The 11,698-nt window shown below is 51.0% G+C and overlaps 1 protein-coding gene and 1 non-coding gene across 2 annotated transcripts in view; both read right to left on the reverse strand.

The window, feature by feature from the left end:
* Fgd1 (FYVE, RhoGEF and PH domain containing 1) overlaps positions 1-11,019 on the reverse strand; it is a 42,991-nt gene extending 31,972 nt beyond the window's left edge. Inside the window, exon 1 of the mRNA XM_050128330.1 lies at positions 10,080-11,019. Coding sequence (XP_049984287.1) covers positions 10,080-10,386 — 307 coding nt within the window. The 5' untranslated portion in view covers positions 10,387-11,019. The remainder of the gene's footprint in view (positions 1-10,079) is intronic.
* Positions 5,593-5,704, reverse strand: LOC126492172 (U6 spliceosomal RNA). The gene has a single exon (XR_007589541.1). It is a non-coding gene; the product is annotated as a U6 spliceosomal RNA (small nuclear RNA).
* Positions 11,020-11,698: the final 679 nt, after the last annotated feature.

Consider the following 11,698-nt stretch of genomic DNA (forward strand, 5'->3'; position numbering starts at 1 on the left):
TTTTTTGGTTTTTCGAGACAGGGTTTCTCTGTGGTTTTGGAGCTTGTCCTGGAACTAGCTCTGTAGACCAGGCTGGTCTCGAACTCACAGAGATCCGCCTGCCTCTGCCTCCCGAGAGCTGGGATTAAAGGCGTGCGCCACCACCGCCCGGCAAGTATTTTTCAGGCAGTCCCTGAATTGAGATCTGCCTTTGAGAACTGAAATTCTTCATATAGAAATTATTCATATAGAATTCTTTAGAACATAAGCTGTCATTTTTTTTTTAAAGACAGGGTCTCTAACCTAGACTGACCTCAAAATCCTTATGTAGTCTGGAATCACCTTAAATTTATGATCTTTCTGTCTCCATCAACAGAGTATATGTCTGACCTTGCAGCAGGGGTCTCTTCTTCCTCAGCCTTCTCAGCCTCTTCCCCCCTCTTCCTCCTCCTCCTCCTGTTCTGGCAAGGTCTCACTTTGTAGCCTAGGCTAGCCTAGGCTAGCCTAGAACTCACTATGTAGCTCCAGACTGGTCTGAGAATCCTAGTGAGTCGACCTCCAGAGTGCTGGGATTACGGATATGACCAGCGCGTGTGGTTTACACGGTGCTGGGGAGACCCAACACAGGGCTTTGTGTATGCTAGTCAAGTACACTAAGGAAACACACCACCAATGGAGCCACTCCCCACACACTAAGCTGTTACTTTTTAATAGATGACACGAGGTATGGAAATCCAACTGCTTACTGAACATTTATTCTAGGTCAGGCATTTTGGGTTGACACTTTCCTGTGGCATGCTCCTAATAACTCCATGAGCTATTAATTCCATTTTGTACATAATGAAACAGGTACAGCCAGGTGTGGTGGTGACACATGCCTTTAATCCCAACACTCAGAGAGGCAGAGGCAGGTGGCTGTGAGTTGAAAGGCCAGCCTGCTCTATATAATGAGTACCAGGCCAGTCAAGGCTACACAGTGAGAACACCTCACAATAAAAAAAAAAAAAAAACAGAAAAGGAAAAGGAAGGGAGAAAGGAAGAAGGGACAGAGGGAAGGAAGGAAGGAAACAAAAGGGAGGCATAAAGCAGCGAAGTAACTGACTTGAGCCTACACGGCTAGAATAACTGAGCTGCAATTGACTCTGAGTCTGTCTGCGTGTAGTCACAGGGCAGGTTTTGGGTAAAGTTGCTGAGCTGGGGAAGAAATCATTCTTGGAAGGAGGAAGAAAACAACTTTGTAAAGGAGGTGCTTTTAAGTTGAGCTGTCCCCAATAGGATGTGTATTTCTTCCACACATAGATGGACCCCGGATAGTCGTACCAGCAAGGGAAGAAAAGTAGGCAAAAGTGCAGATACCTGGAAAGGTGCGTGGATGAAGCATGTGATTAAAGGTCAGAGTGGGCTGGGTTTGCAAGAAGGTTCTAGAATAGGAAGAACTGGTATGAAGTGCCAAAAGATGCTACCCCAGCCACCACTCTTAGAACACTGACTTAGGAGGGCAAAGTGACAGACACAAACAGATGAAACAGGCAGACCCATACAGAGAAGCGGCTAGGAACTTCCAGGGCTAAAACTGAGCCAAATGACCTAATCTACAGCATACAACACACAGTGATGCGAAGACACACATGCTTATATACAGACGCACAAACAAACTTACACACAAGCATCCACAAAGAAGAGTAAGACACAAAATAACCCATGGAGACTAAGACTGCCAAGAGGACCGGCACACAGGCAGACAGACATAGAGGAGAGAGAGAGAGAGAGAGAGAGAGAGAGAGAGAGAGAGAGAGAGAGAGAGACCCCTGCCACTGAAGAGTACAAGTGGCCTGTCCCTTCTTTTCTATCTGCTTGATTGCTATGAAGGGCCTGGCCACCTCCTCTGGTCTTCTCTGGACCAGAGGCCAGAAAGGGACAGAGGGTGGTAGCTCCACCCCTGGGAGGAGCTGGGGACTTCAGAGGACAGGAAGGGAAGGGAGTGGAGTTGCAGCTGGGAGCACTGGGGACAGTAATTACCCAGTGCAGTGCTAGGGCTGCCACGCTGGCTAGAATTACCCTCCCAATGAGGACAAAGCCAGTGGATGGATGATCCCTCTGACCCCTGTCTTGATCCCAGTTTGTCCCCCCAAAACCAATGCATCTACCCTCCCAGCCACTAGAAGTCTGGTTAAATCTGAGAACTGCATACACAGAGGAATTATGAGAGGAGAGGGACTTTTAGAGAAAGCTAAAAGTGGTACATGGTGGTACATGGAAGTCATCCTAGAACTTGGGAGACAAGAGGCAGAAGGATCAAGGCCAGTCCAACTACATAGTAAGTTTAAGGCTGGCCTGCACTACATGAAACAGTGTCTCCAAAAACAAACAAACCTCAATTAAAAAAAAAAATTCTGGGACAAAGGCAAGGAAGCACAAGGCAGGAAACCTTCAGAAACCCAGAGAGATATGAGGAAAGATAGAAAATGGCATGAGTCAGATGGAGACGGAGACAAAGTGGTTTGCATGGGGCATGGAAGTTACTGAGGGATGCAGGCAAAATGGCAGGCCAGGGCCATCTGTTGAACATGGCTACAATGGGCCTCTGGGCTTTGCCTGTGGCATTTAATCCTTACAATAGCCCTAAAGGGGTGGGGATTACAAGGCATTTTATAGTTAAGAAAATTGAGGCACAAAGTAGCAAGACCACGTGACACTTTCCAAGGTGGCAGGCATGGGTCTGGGAGGGGGCCGCTCCCCATCACTGCAAGAGACATGACTCAAAGATCCCGGAAGAAAATTCTCCAGAGAGAAAGTCCCAGAGACTGGGAAACTCACCCTAAAAGACACAGCAAAAGAGACTTCCACCTTCCCTAGCCCCCTCCCCTGCTGGCCTGCAGTGTGAGAGGGGCTGCACCTCCACCTGGAACAGATTAGGTAGGGAGGCCCAGACTAGGGGAGCCGGGAAGACGCTGGAGGGGGGGGGGAGCAGGGAAGGTGAAGGCAAAGCAAAGGAGGCAGCGTGGGCGGCTGCAGCGGCGGCGCTGGCCTTATGGGCTAGCGGAAGGGCTTCTATGCCAGCTGCAGCTCCCATGGGCCAGCCTTGCCAGTCCCGCCTTTCCCACTTTCCAGAGCAGACTTCAGCTCAGCAACTTAACCCTTTCCCTTTCAGCGCCGCTGTAGAGCAGAACACAGGAAGCGGGGCAGACAGCTGAAAGGGGAAAGGCAGCAGGATAGCCCACTGTGTTCTGGCAGCTATTGTCACACACCTGTGACCTTACCATCCTGTCCTGACTTTGGGGCCCAGGAAGATACATCTGGCGCCTATTATGCACTGCTCTAGATGTCTTACGTTGGAGCTTCTAAGACAGTGTATCCTAAAAATAACAAACATCCCTACCCGAGCCAACAGTTAGCTCCTCCTCTAGCCTTCCCCACTCCAGGAACAGCAAGCACCTCCATTCACCCAAGCTGTCCAAGTCACAGACTGGCCTTTCTCCACCATTCCTTTCGACCTTAACTCACACAACCAACTCACAAGTCCTGCAGGCAGACCCTTTAGGAGCTCTAGAATCCATACACGGTCTGCTTCCAGTTTCTAACTGTTTCCCTCCATCCTCAGGGCCCTCTCCAACGCCCTCTCCACAGCCCAGCCAGGCTTATTCTAGCCTTGGGGTGAACTCTGAACTCCAGAGAATAGGAACAAGAAAGCCCTAAGCTCATGAACACTGCCCCACACCCATCCTTGAGCCACAATGGTCTCTTGTCTATTCCTCGAAAGTGCTTTCTTCCGCCTGGGGCTTTGGCACATGTAGTTCCTGCAGCCTGAACTCTTTTCCCACATCTCCTTACCTCTGGCCATCTAGTTATCCTTCAGGACTTAACATAAATGTCTGCTCTGCCTCCTCTCCATGCGTCCCTGAAACATCTGTGCTGGGAATGACTTGCAATGTAGCTTTCCTGCTAGATGTGAGCTCCATGAGGACAGGGCACATCTCAGCACAGATCACGAAGCGGAACACACTGTAGGCACTCAGAAGACATGGTAAAGAAAATAGCCTCCTTTCCCCACCTTTCTCTCCTACAGGTTCACAAAGTATTTCTGGTTGTCAGATTGTATCCCAGGCAAATGGCATAAGCAATATTGGAAATGGGGAACCTAAAGCTCTGAGTTGGGAACTGAGGCCTGGGAGTACAATGAACGGCGGATCCAGGAGTGCTGAGGTTCCTCAGTGGATGCCCTATAACCTTGACTCCAGTTCTGCTGGAGGTATGCCTTCCAGGTTCAAGGAACTGGACACTAGAGTCCTGAAGGACTGGATTTGTGGCTTCAGGGGTGTCTGTTCTCTCTGCATTAAGGAACTTAAATCCAAGTGGCTAGCCAATGACAGGCTGCGCTTCCTGCCCTCATTCCAGACAGGTCCTAGCCCCACCCAGCCAGCGTCTGGCCAGCACCACATCTGCCTAAGGCATTTAGCTAACTGGCTGCAGAAAGCCACTGCTTCTGTCTGTGTAGGGTACAGTTAGCTGTCACTCACTCTTGAGGGAGGAGGAAGCCCTAGCTGGGCCCTCCTCGGACAGGGCATCTGAAAGGGCTGAAGAGTGGAGTGCCATCAGCTACATTTGAAACTTTCAGTTCCTTTAATGGGGAAAGCCCTTCTGGCCACCTACCCAGTCTTGATTATTTTATTGTTTGATTGAAAAGCTCCAGCTGACTAGACAACAAATCCAAGATGTTTCCTGAACCTACTTGACTCTCCAAACATCCTCCAAATCTCAGCATTTAGCTCAGCCTGAGACCCCTCTGTTTTCCTCCAAGAAAGAAGACAAAAAAATGTCCTGAGGTCTCTCAGATGCACTCACCATGGAAAATAAGGAAGGAGCCACACAAATATTTTGATGGCAATGTTTGATTTGCCTTTCAGTTCTTTGCAAAAGCCAGCTATCCCCAATGTGTGTGTAATAGGCCTCAGCTCCGTGCAAATGTTTTTAAAGTTGCCACACACACAAAGACTTATCAGAATATGGCTTTACTGACCTCGGCATATGCCTTCAAGGATGCAACGGATCCTCTGGACCACACATACCCTGCATAAGAGCTACCTGGTGGTCTATGGTATATGTTGGTGGTGAACACTCCCAAACATCTCTCACATAGAAATCTTTCTAGAGATTTATAATGCTAAATCCAAATGTCTGCTAACCATCACTACCTTGCTATCTTCCTAGGCTTCAAACTCAGCGAGTCTCAAACACAACTCATCACATTTTCCTAACTCCCTCTTGTGTAGATGGCTCCACTATCAACCACTAGGTCACTTAGCTGGTTTCAGAAAACTATCCAAAACCGTCCTGGATTCTCCCTCCTTCCTTGGCCTCTCCAGCCATTACCAAGGCTTATCCATGTTGGCACTTAAATATTCTTCTGATACACTTGCTACAATTTAACCTAAGCTACCATTACCTTTCACAAAATATATATGACACCCACAAGTTTGTCCCCTTCATGCACTTCCACGTTTTTAATTTGTTTTGTTTTTTGAGACAGGGCCTCCTTGTGTAGCCTTGGTTGTCCTAGAACTGGCTCTGTAGACCAGGCTGGCCTCAAACTCACAGTCCCGGAGTGCTGGGACTAAATGCATGTGCCACTACCACTAGACTTAATGCGTGTCGTCCTTGCACAGGGGCCATGCCAGTCTTCTCTGTATCATTCCAATTTCAGTATACATGCTACTGAAGCAAGCATAGGCTTCTGCTCTTTAATCCCTTCCATCCATTTTCCATGTGCACCCATGAAACTTTTAAATCCTAGCACATCATTTCCCCATGAATAAGCCCTGGATGGATCCTGCTTGCCCTCAGGACAAAGTCCCTTTGCTAGCCTTTTCCCTCCACTCTTGCCTAGTACTGGTCCCCTAATCAGTGTTTGCATGTCTTTGCTGACACCAGACCTTCTAGCTGAACTGACCCCCCACGTTTTCTAGGTCTATGGGCCTTAGTAGATATACTTCTAAGTCCCTTCCCACGGGACAGGCCAGGGCCTTTCATTGGGCACTGCTGATACCAAATTTCCTATGCTTAGAGTTTCAGAATCTTAACTGTCTTCCAATATAAATAAGTCAAACGACAGACATGAGAAAAGCAGGGGAGAAAAATAAACTGAGGCCTAGGGTTTGTGTGCATGGCGGCAAGATTAACTCACTTTCTTAAAGCTTAGGCTTCCCTTCTGGGCGTGGAGTTAAGGGACATTCATCTATGACTCTGGGAGGAAGACTTCAGAGACAATGCTCATTCACTGTAGGGCCATGGCTGAATCACTGCCTCTCTGGGTCTCCTTTGACTCAATTGGAAAAATGAGCCCTAGGCTATACACCAAAATCATCTGAGAATCTTTTGTTGCTGCTGTTGAGACAGGGTCTCACTATGCAATCCTGGCTGGCCTGGAACCCAGAGATCCTACTGCCTCTGCCTCGAATTAAAGGTGTGTGCCACTACTTCTGTCCCTTTCTGAAAATCTTTCTTGAAACCAGATTTCCTGGATTCTAACTCCAAGGCTCTGAAGCTGAGAAGACATTTATTCTTCAAGGTCAACAAAAGATTTTCAGGCTTACTGAGGGTAAGAAACCCAGAATCAGCCAGTGTCTAGGAACTTCTGCAGCATTTAACTCTTTGGTCTCTGAAGATGTGACCAAGTAAGAACAAACTAGCCCTTTCTGCTACTTTCATTGGTTGTTCTCTCACTCCCCACAAAACAGCTGATCCCAGCGAGGCAGAGGCAGGTGGATCTCTGTGAGTTCAAGGCTAGCCTTGTCTACAGAGCAAGTTTCAGGACAGCCTGGGCAACACAGAGAAGCCCTGTCTCGACAAACCAAAATTCAAACCAAATAAACAAACAGCACTAACATCAAATCCAACTTCTTTGGCTCCAAACTCTCTCCAAGCCCCAGCATGTGGGAAGACATTCTAGGTCTGAGCCATGAGGATTCCAGTAGGACTTCCAAATCCCTATATGCATAAACCTTCACCTGTAACCCTCCCGACACCCTCTCTGGTGTCTCACCGGGTTATCCCAGTGACCCAAGGAAGCCTTGGGCTTTACCAGCCTAGAAACCGAGCATAACACTCTCCACCAGGAACTAGACAGAGGAACAAAAAGAAAGGGCCCGGAGGTAACTCAGCTCTTCACATGGATAAGACATAATTATTATTTTCTCACCATCCACCCCCTGCTGCTCTGGGATATGCCACTGGGACCAAAGGCTGGTGATTCAATAAAATCCTCAGGAGTCTGAAGGAGGAAGTCAGCAAGCACATGAATATCTTAACATGTGGGCTAAAGAGTCTCTAGTCCTTTAACTTTAGTTCAGATCTCTGTCTCTCTCTGTGTATCTCTGTCTCTCTCCCCCTCCTTCCTGCTCTCCCTCTTATACACACACCCTCCCACCACCAATCCTGCCCATTTTGAGCCAATTATAGGCAAGTCCTGTGGAGAGAGAAGCAAGTCACTTGTGCCTATCCCTGGGCTGGCTGTGAAGAGGGGGAGGCGGGCCTCTCACAACCCATGCTACTGTGAATCACATGGCCCAGTGCCCGCCTTGTCAGGACTTGAGAAATTCCTCGGCCTCTTCTTCAAAAGGGTTTTCTCTCTTCATGCTTTATTCTTTAAGTCCTCAGAGGGTGCGGACTTTGCAAACAAGAATCTTACAGATTCCTAGATATCATTCTCTAGATGAGGGTACCAAGAACTGAACCCATTCATCCAGGGCCACATAGTGAGTAAGTTAGGAATTGCTAGACGGGAGACCAAGTCTTTCCCTGACACCCTTTTTTAATCCCAATCTTTACTTTTTACTAAAATAAAAGACTCCCGCTGGGCATTGGTGGCACTTGCCTTTAATCCCAGCACTTGGGAGGCAGAAGCAGGCAGATCTCTGTGAGGTCAGTCTGGTCTACAGAGTGAGTTCCAGGACAGCCAGGGCTACACTGAGAAACCCTGTCTCAAAAAAAAAAGCAAAAAAAAAAAAAAAGACACCCACAGTGCCATTGTAGAGCCAAAGATATAACTGGGGAAAAGGATCCTGAGAACCCTGTATTGATGTGGAGAGAAGAGGGGAATGGTTTGGGAAGAGTACTCTGCTTTGGAATTCAGAAGAACTGGCGGAGTAGAAAAGCAAGCTCAGTATCAACCCCGTGTTGACTAGAGAGGGGGCAGAGAGCAAGGGTCAAGACCTTCCTAGCTACTGAGTCCCAGACCAAGAGTATTTGCTGGGTGGGAACTCACTGTTAGGCAATAGTTACAGAGGGCCTACTGTGTGGTCCCTTATCATCTAGTCAGACATTTGTTGAAGAAGGATTTATTGAGTACCTGCTATGTACTAGCTACTAAACGAGTCCCTTAGGTATACAGTACAGAACAAAGCAACAGACACGACCCCCTTGCCCTCAAGGAGCTCACATTCTGGCGGCGTTAAGCGCAGCAATAACCAAGTAGACACAAACAAGAGGGCACTTTCAGACTGTATTAAATGTAAGGATAGACACACACTGGCAGCTGTGATGGAGAGTCACAAGAGGGGCCCTACTTAAAAGTGGTCAGGGAAGGTCTCTCAGAGGGGACATTTGAGCAGAGACCAGAAAGATGAGGAGCAAGCCAGGTGGAGGGCTGAGGGAAGGGCTTGCAAGCAGAAGGCAAAGCAAATGCAAAGGCTTTGCACTGGGAGAGTTGTGGGTGTCTGGGGATCTGAAGGGAGGAGCTAAGAGAAAGTATGGATGGATAGCCCCCTCTCCACAGCATGTGTCCAGGGGAGTTTGGAAAGCCAGCAGAAGCAACAAGCAGAGCAGGGCATTAAAGGGTTGTGAGCTGGCTACCTCCAGCTCACAAGGGTGTGTGTGTGTGTGTGTGTGTGTGTGTGTGTGTGCTGAACTCTCCCAGAGGCTCCATAACTACTATCCAGAGAACAGACGGCAGCGAGAGGCACATCCTGTCCGTGTTTTATGCTTCACTAACTGTTACTGCTACCTGGTACTGAGCTATCCACAGTCCTTGTGACCTGTGGAAACTGAGATGTGAGCCCTGGAAGCAGTGAGCCTCTCACCACCTCCTTCAGTCCCAGGGAAGACAGGGCAGGTAGGCACTGCTCTTCCTTCAAGGCTCCTAGACTCAGGCCCACGTGAGAATATCCTAGAGGCTCTACTAGGCTGCTCAGGTACTCAGGGCTATGAAAAGGGCCAGCCAGGTCTGTGGCCCCAGCCTGACCTAGAGTTGTTCACCACTGCAAACCCAAGCAACCATCCTGATTATCTGTCCAAACAATCTGCTGGCCCTGCAGCTGTCCCTTCTGACCTTTCAGCTCTCTTTCTACCTACCAGTCCCTTCAGGCTCATCTCCACCTTTCTCTCTCATCAGCACCTCCTACCTTTCCTCATCACCGTGTACTCTGATCACACACACCTAGCAAAAGCACAATCTAGGATCAGCCCACCATCTCCCTCCCTCCCTCTCTCTCGTCCTCATACTTCAGGGCTACTGAACAGTATAGGGGGTAATCACATAAGTAGAAAGCTTGGCATTACTCTCCAGACTCAGTTTAGGGAAGCAGAAAGACCACGGATTTTGGACTCTACTCTGGTTTTGAATCCAGGCTCCATAATGACAGTGTGACCTTGGACAAGTTACTTCTCAGAGCCTTGGTTTGCACCCAAAAAAAAAAATGTGGTTGGTGATATCCACTTCAGATGGCTCCTGAAGCTGAAACAAGAAGCCTTGTAAAAGTACCCAGTTCAGAGCCACGCACAAATGTAGGCACTTAGCTAATGGGAGACTTCTTTTCTCCTATTCCTCAACCGCATCCCCATTGCTGCCTTGAAATCCTGCCCCCTTTTCTTGGGAGTGCTTCCTCTCCTGTTAGCCTCAGCAGTTAGAAGAGAAAGGAGTCTTAAGGACTGAGGGCGCAAGGAGCAAAGGCTGAAAGAACTGGACGGAAGGCTGCGGGAAGGGGAGGAACAGGGTTTTAGGAGACCCAAGGGGCTACGGTGAGCATGTCGGCCCCAACCCCTATAACAAGAACCCGTTCCCAGTACCAGGCCTTGGCCCAGGTTCCCATGCTGTCTGGATCACTCACCAGGCCGAGGCTGCGAGCCCTCCAGGTGGTAGGAGAAGCGCAGGGCCCGGTGGTGCTGTGGACTAGGGCCGCAGGGCAAGACCCGGGAGCTTGGAGGGGCCCCCAAGCTGGCGTCAGAGGGTCCGACAAACTGAGGATCCAAAGGGCCTCCAAGAGCCGAGCCTGAGCCCCTGCGCACCGGCAGACCGGGTTCCAAGACTCCAGGGTCCGAGTCGGCACAGGCCAGTGGAGCCGCGCCAGGGGTATTAGTCGCCGAGCGTTCGGGATCCGAAGGCCCAGGGCCCCCCGGGACTCGGTGGCCATGCATGGTCCGGGCCTGGGCGCGGGGCCCGGGCTCCCCGCTTGGCTCCAGTTCCTGGGGCGGAGGCGCGGGCGGAGAAGGCCCGGCGCCCGGCGGAGCAGCGGCCTCAGGCTCGGGGGGCGGGGCTGCGGGGTCAGCCCCACTGCGGAGACTCGAGCCCCCGACCCGGGCTCCGGCCAGCAGCCGTGGCGGCAGCAGCAGCAGCCGCGGCTACCGCCGTTGCCGCGCCAGGCATCGCCGGCCCTGGCCCCAAGCGGGGAGTGGGCTCGGCGGGGCCGGGGGCCCACTGGGGAGCGCTGTCTTTGCGGCTGCGGCTGGGCGGAGGGTCGGGGGCTGCGCTAGGAGCGGGCTCTCCCGATGGACGGCCGGTCACTTCCGTGGCCGGGAGCGAGCGGCCAGCCAGATCCCGGCGCGGGGGGTCTCTCCTTTCTCCGGGAATGAGAATCGACCTGGGTTCTCTGGGCTGGTCGGGAAGGGTTCTTCCTCCCGCCGCAGCGGAGGCTGGGGGCGGAGGCGAGGGGAGGGGAGAGAGGAGAGGAAGGAGGGAAGAGAGGACGGCCGTGGCCGGGAGGCGCGCGTGTGCCGCGCTCCCCTTCTGCTAGGCTTGCCTTCAGGCAGTGTTCCAGGACGATGCTCCAGCCGCGCGGGCAGAGGAACGGGCCGGACCAGGCTTCTCCGCCTTCGGTCTGGGTCTCCGCCGCGGCGGGCGGGAAGAGCCCTGGGAACTGGGGGCGGGCGGGGGGGGGGATGGGGAGGCGCGAGCCGTTGCTGAGACAGCCGCAGCCACCGCGGCGCTGGGACCCAGTTACTAGAGTCCCGCCCCCTCGTCGGGATTTGAGCTTAGCCACGCCCCCTCGCTTGGGCCAGTTTCACCTCTAGCAGGAGTTTAAGGCCCTCCTTCTGCTGGCCCTGAACTTCCCTTCAGCTTTCCTTCCCAGCTTTCTGTGGTCCCCCAGATGCAAATCTCCCGGCTCGATTTTCAAAAGCGACCCTTCCGTCGCATCTCATATCTTCTTCCGTTCTCCCATCACTCTGTTTCCCAGAACCCTTTCCACGTATTTCAGAGTTATTAAGCTAGGCTTGGCTCATAGTGATCCTTTACTACTCTTCATTCCTCAGACCAGATCTCGTCGTCCTTTACTTTCCCACTCTTTTAGACTTTGTTCCTTGTTTTGTCCGTTATCCGACTGGCAATAACTCAATCCTGAATGAGTCCAACTGTTTGCCTTATTTTTCCCATCCTTGTGCCCAGGCAGCTGAACACTACTGAATAACACTATACCGTTTTCTAGATTTGCCTCATGATAAACCCTCATTT

Source organism: Alexandromys fortis, unplaced genomic scaffold (assembly GCF_014885135.2).
Source record: "Alexandromys fortis isolate MF-2015 unplaced genomic scaffold, M_Fortis_MF-2015_v1.1 scaffold_295, whole genome shotgun sequence".
NCBI classification, from domain to species: domain Eukaryota; kingdom Metazoa; phylum Chordata; class Mammalia; order Rodentia; family Cricetidae; genus Alexandromys; species Alexandromys fortis.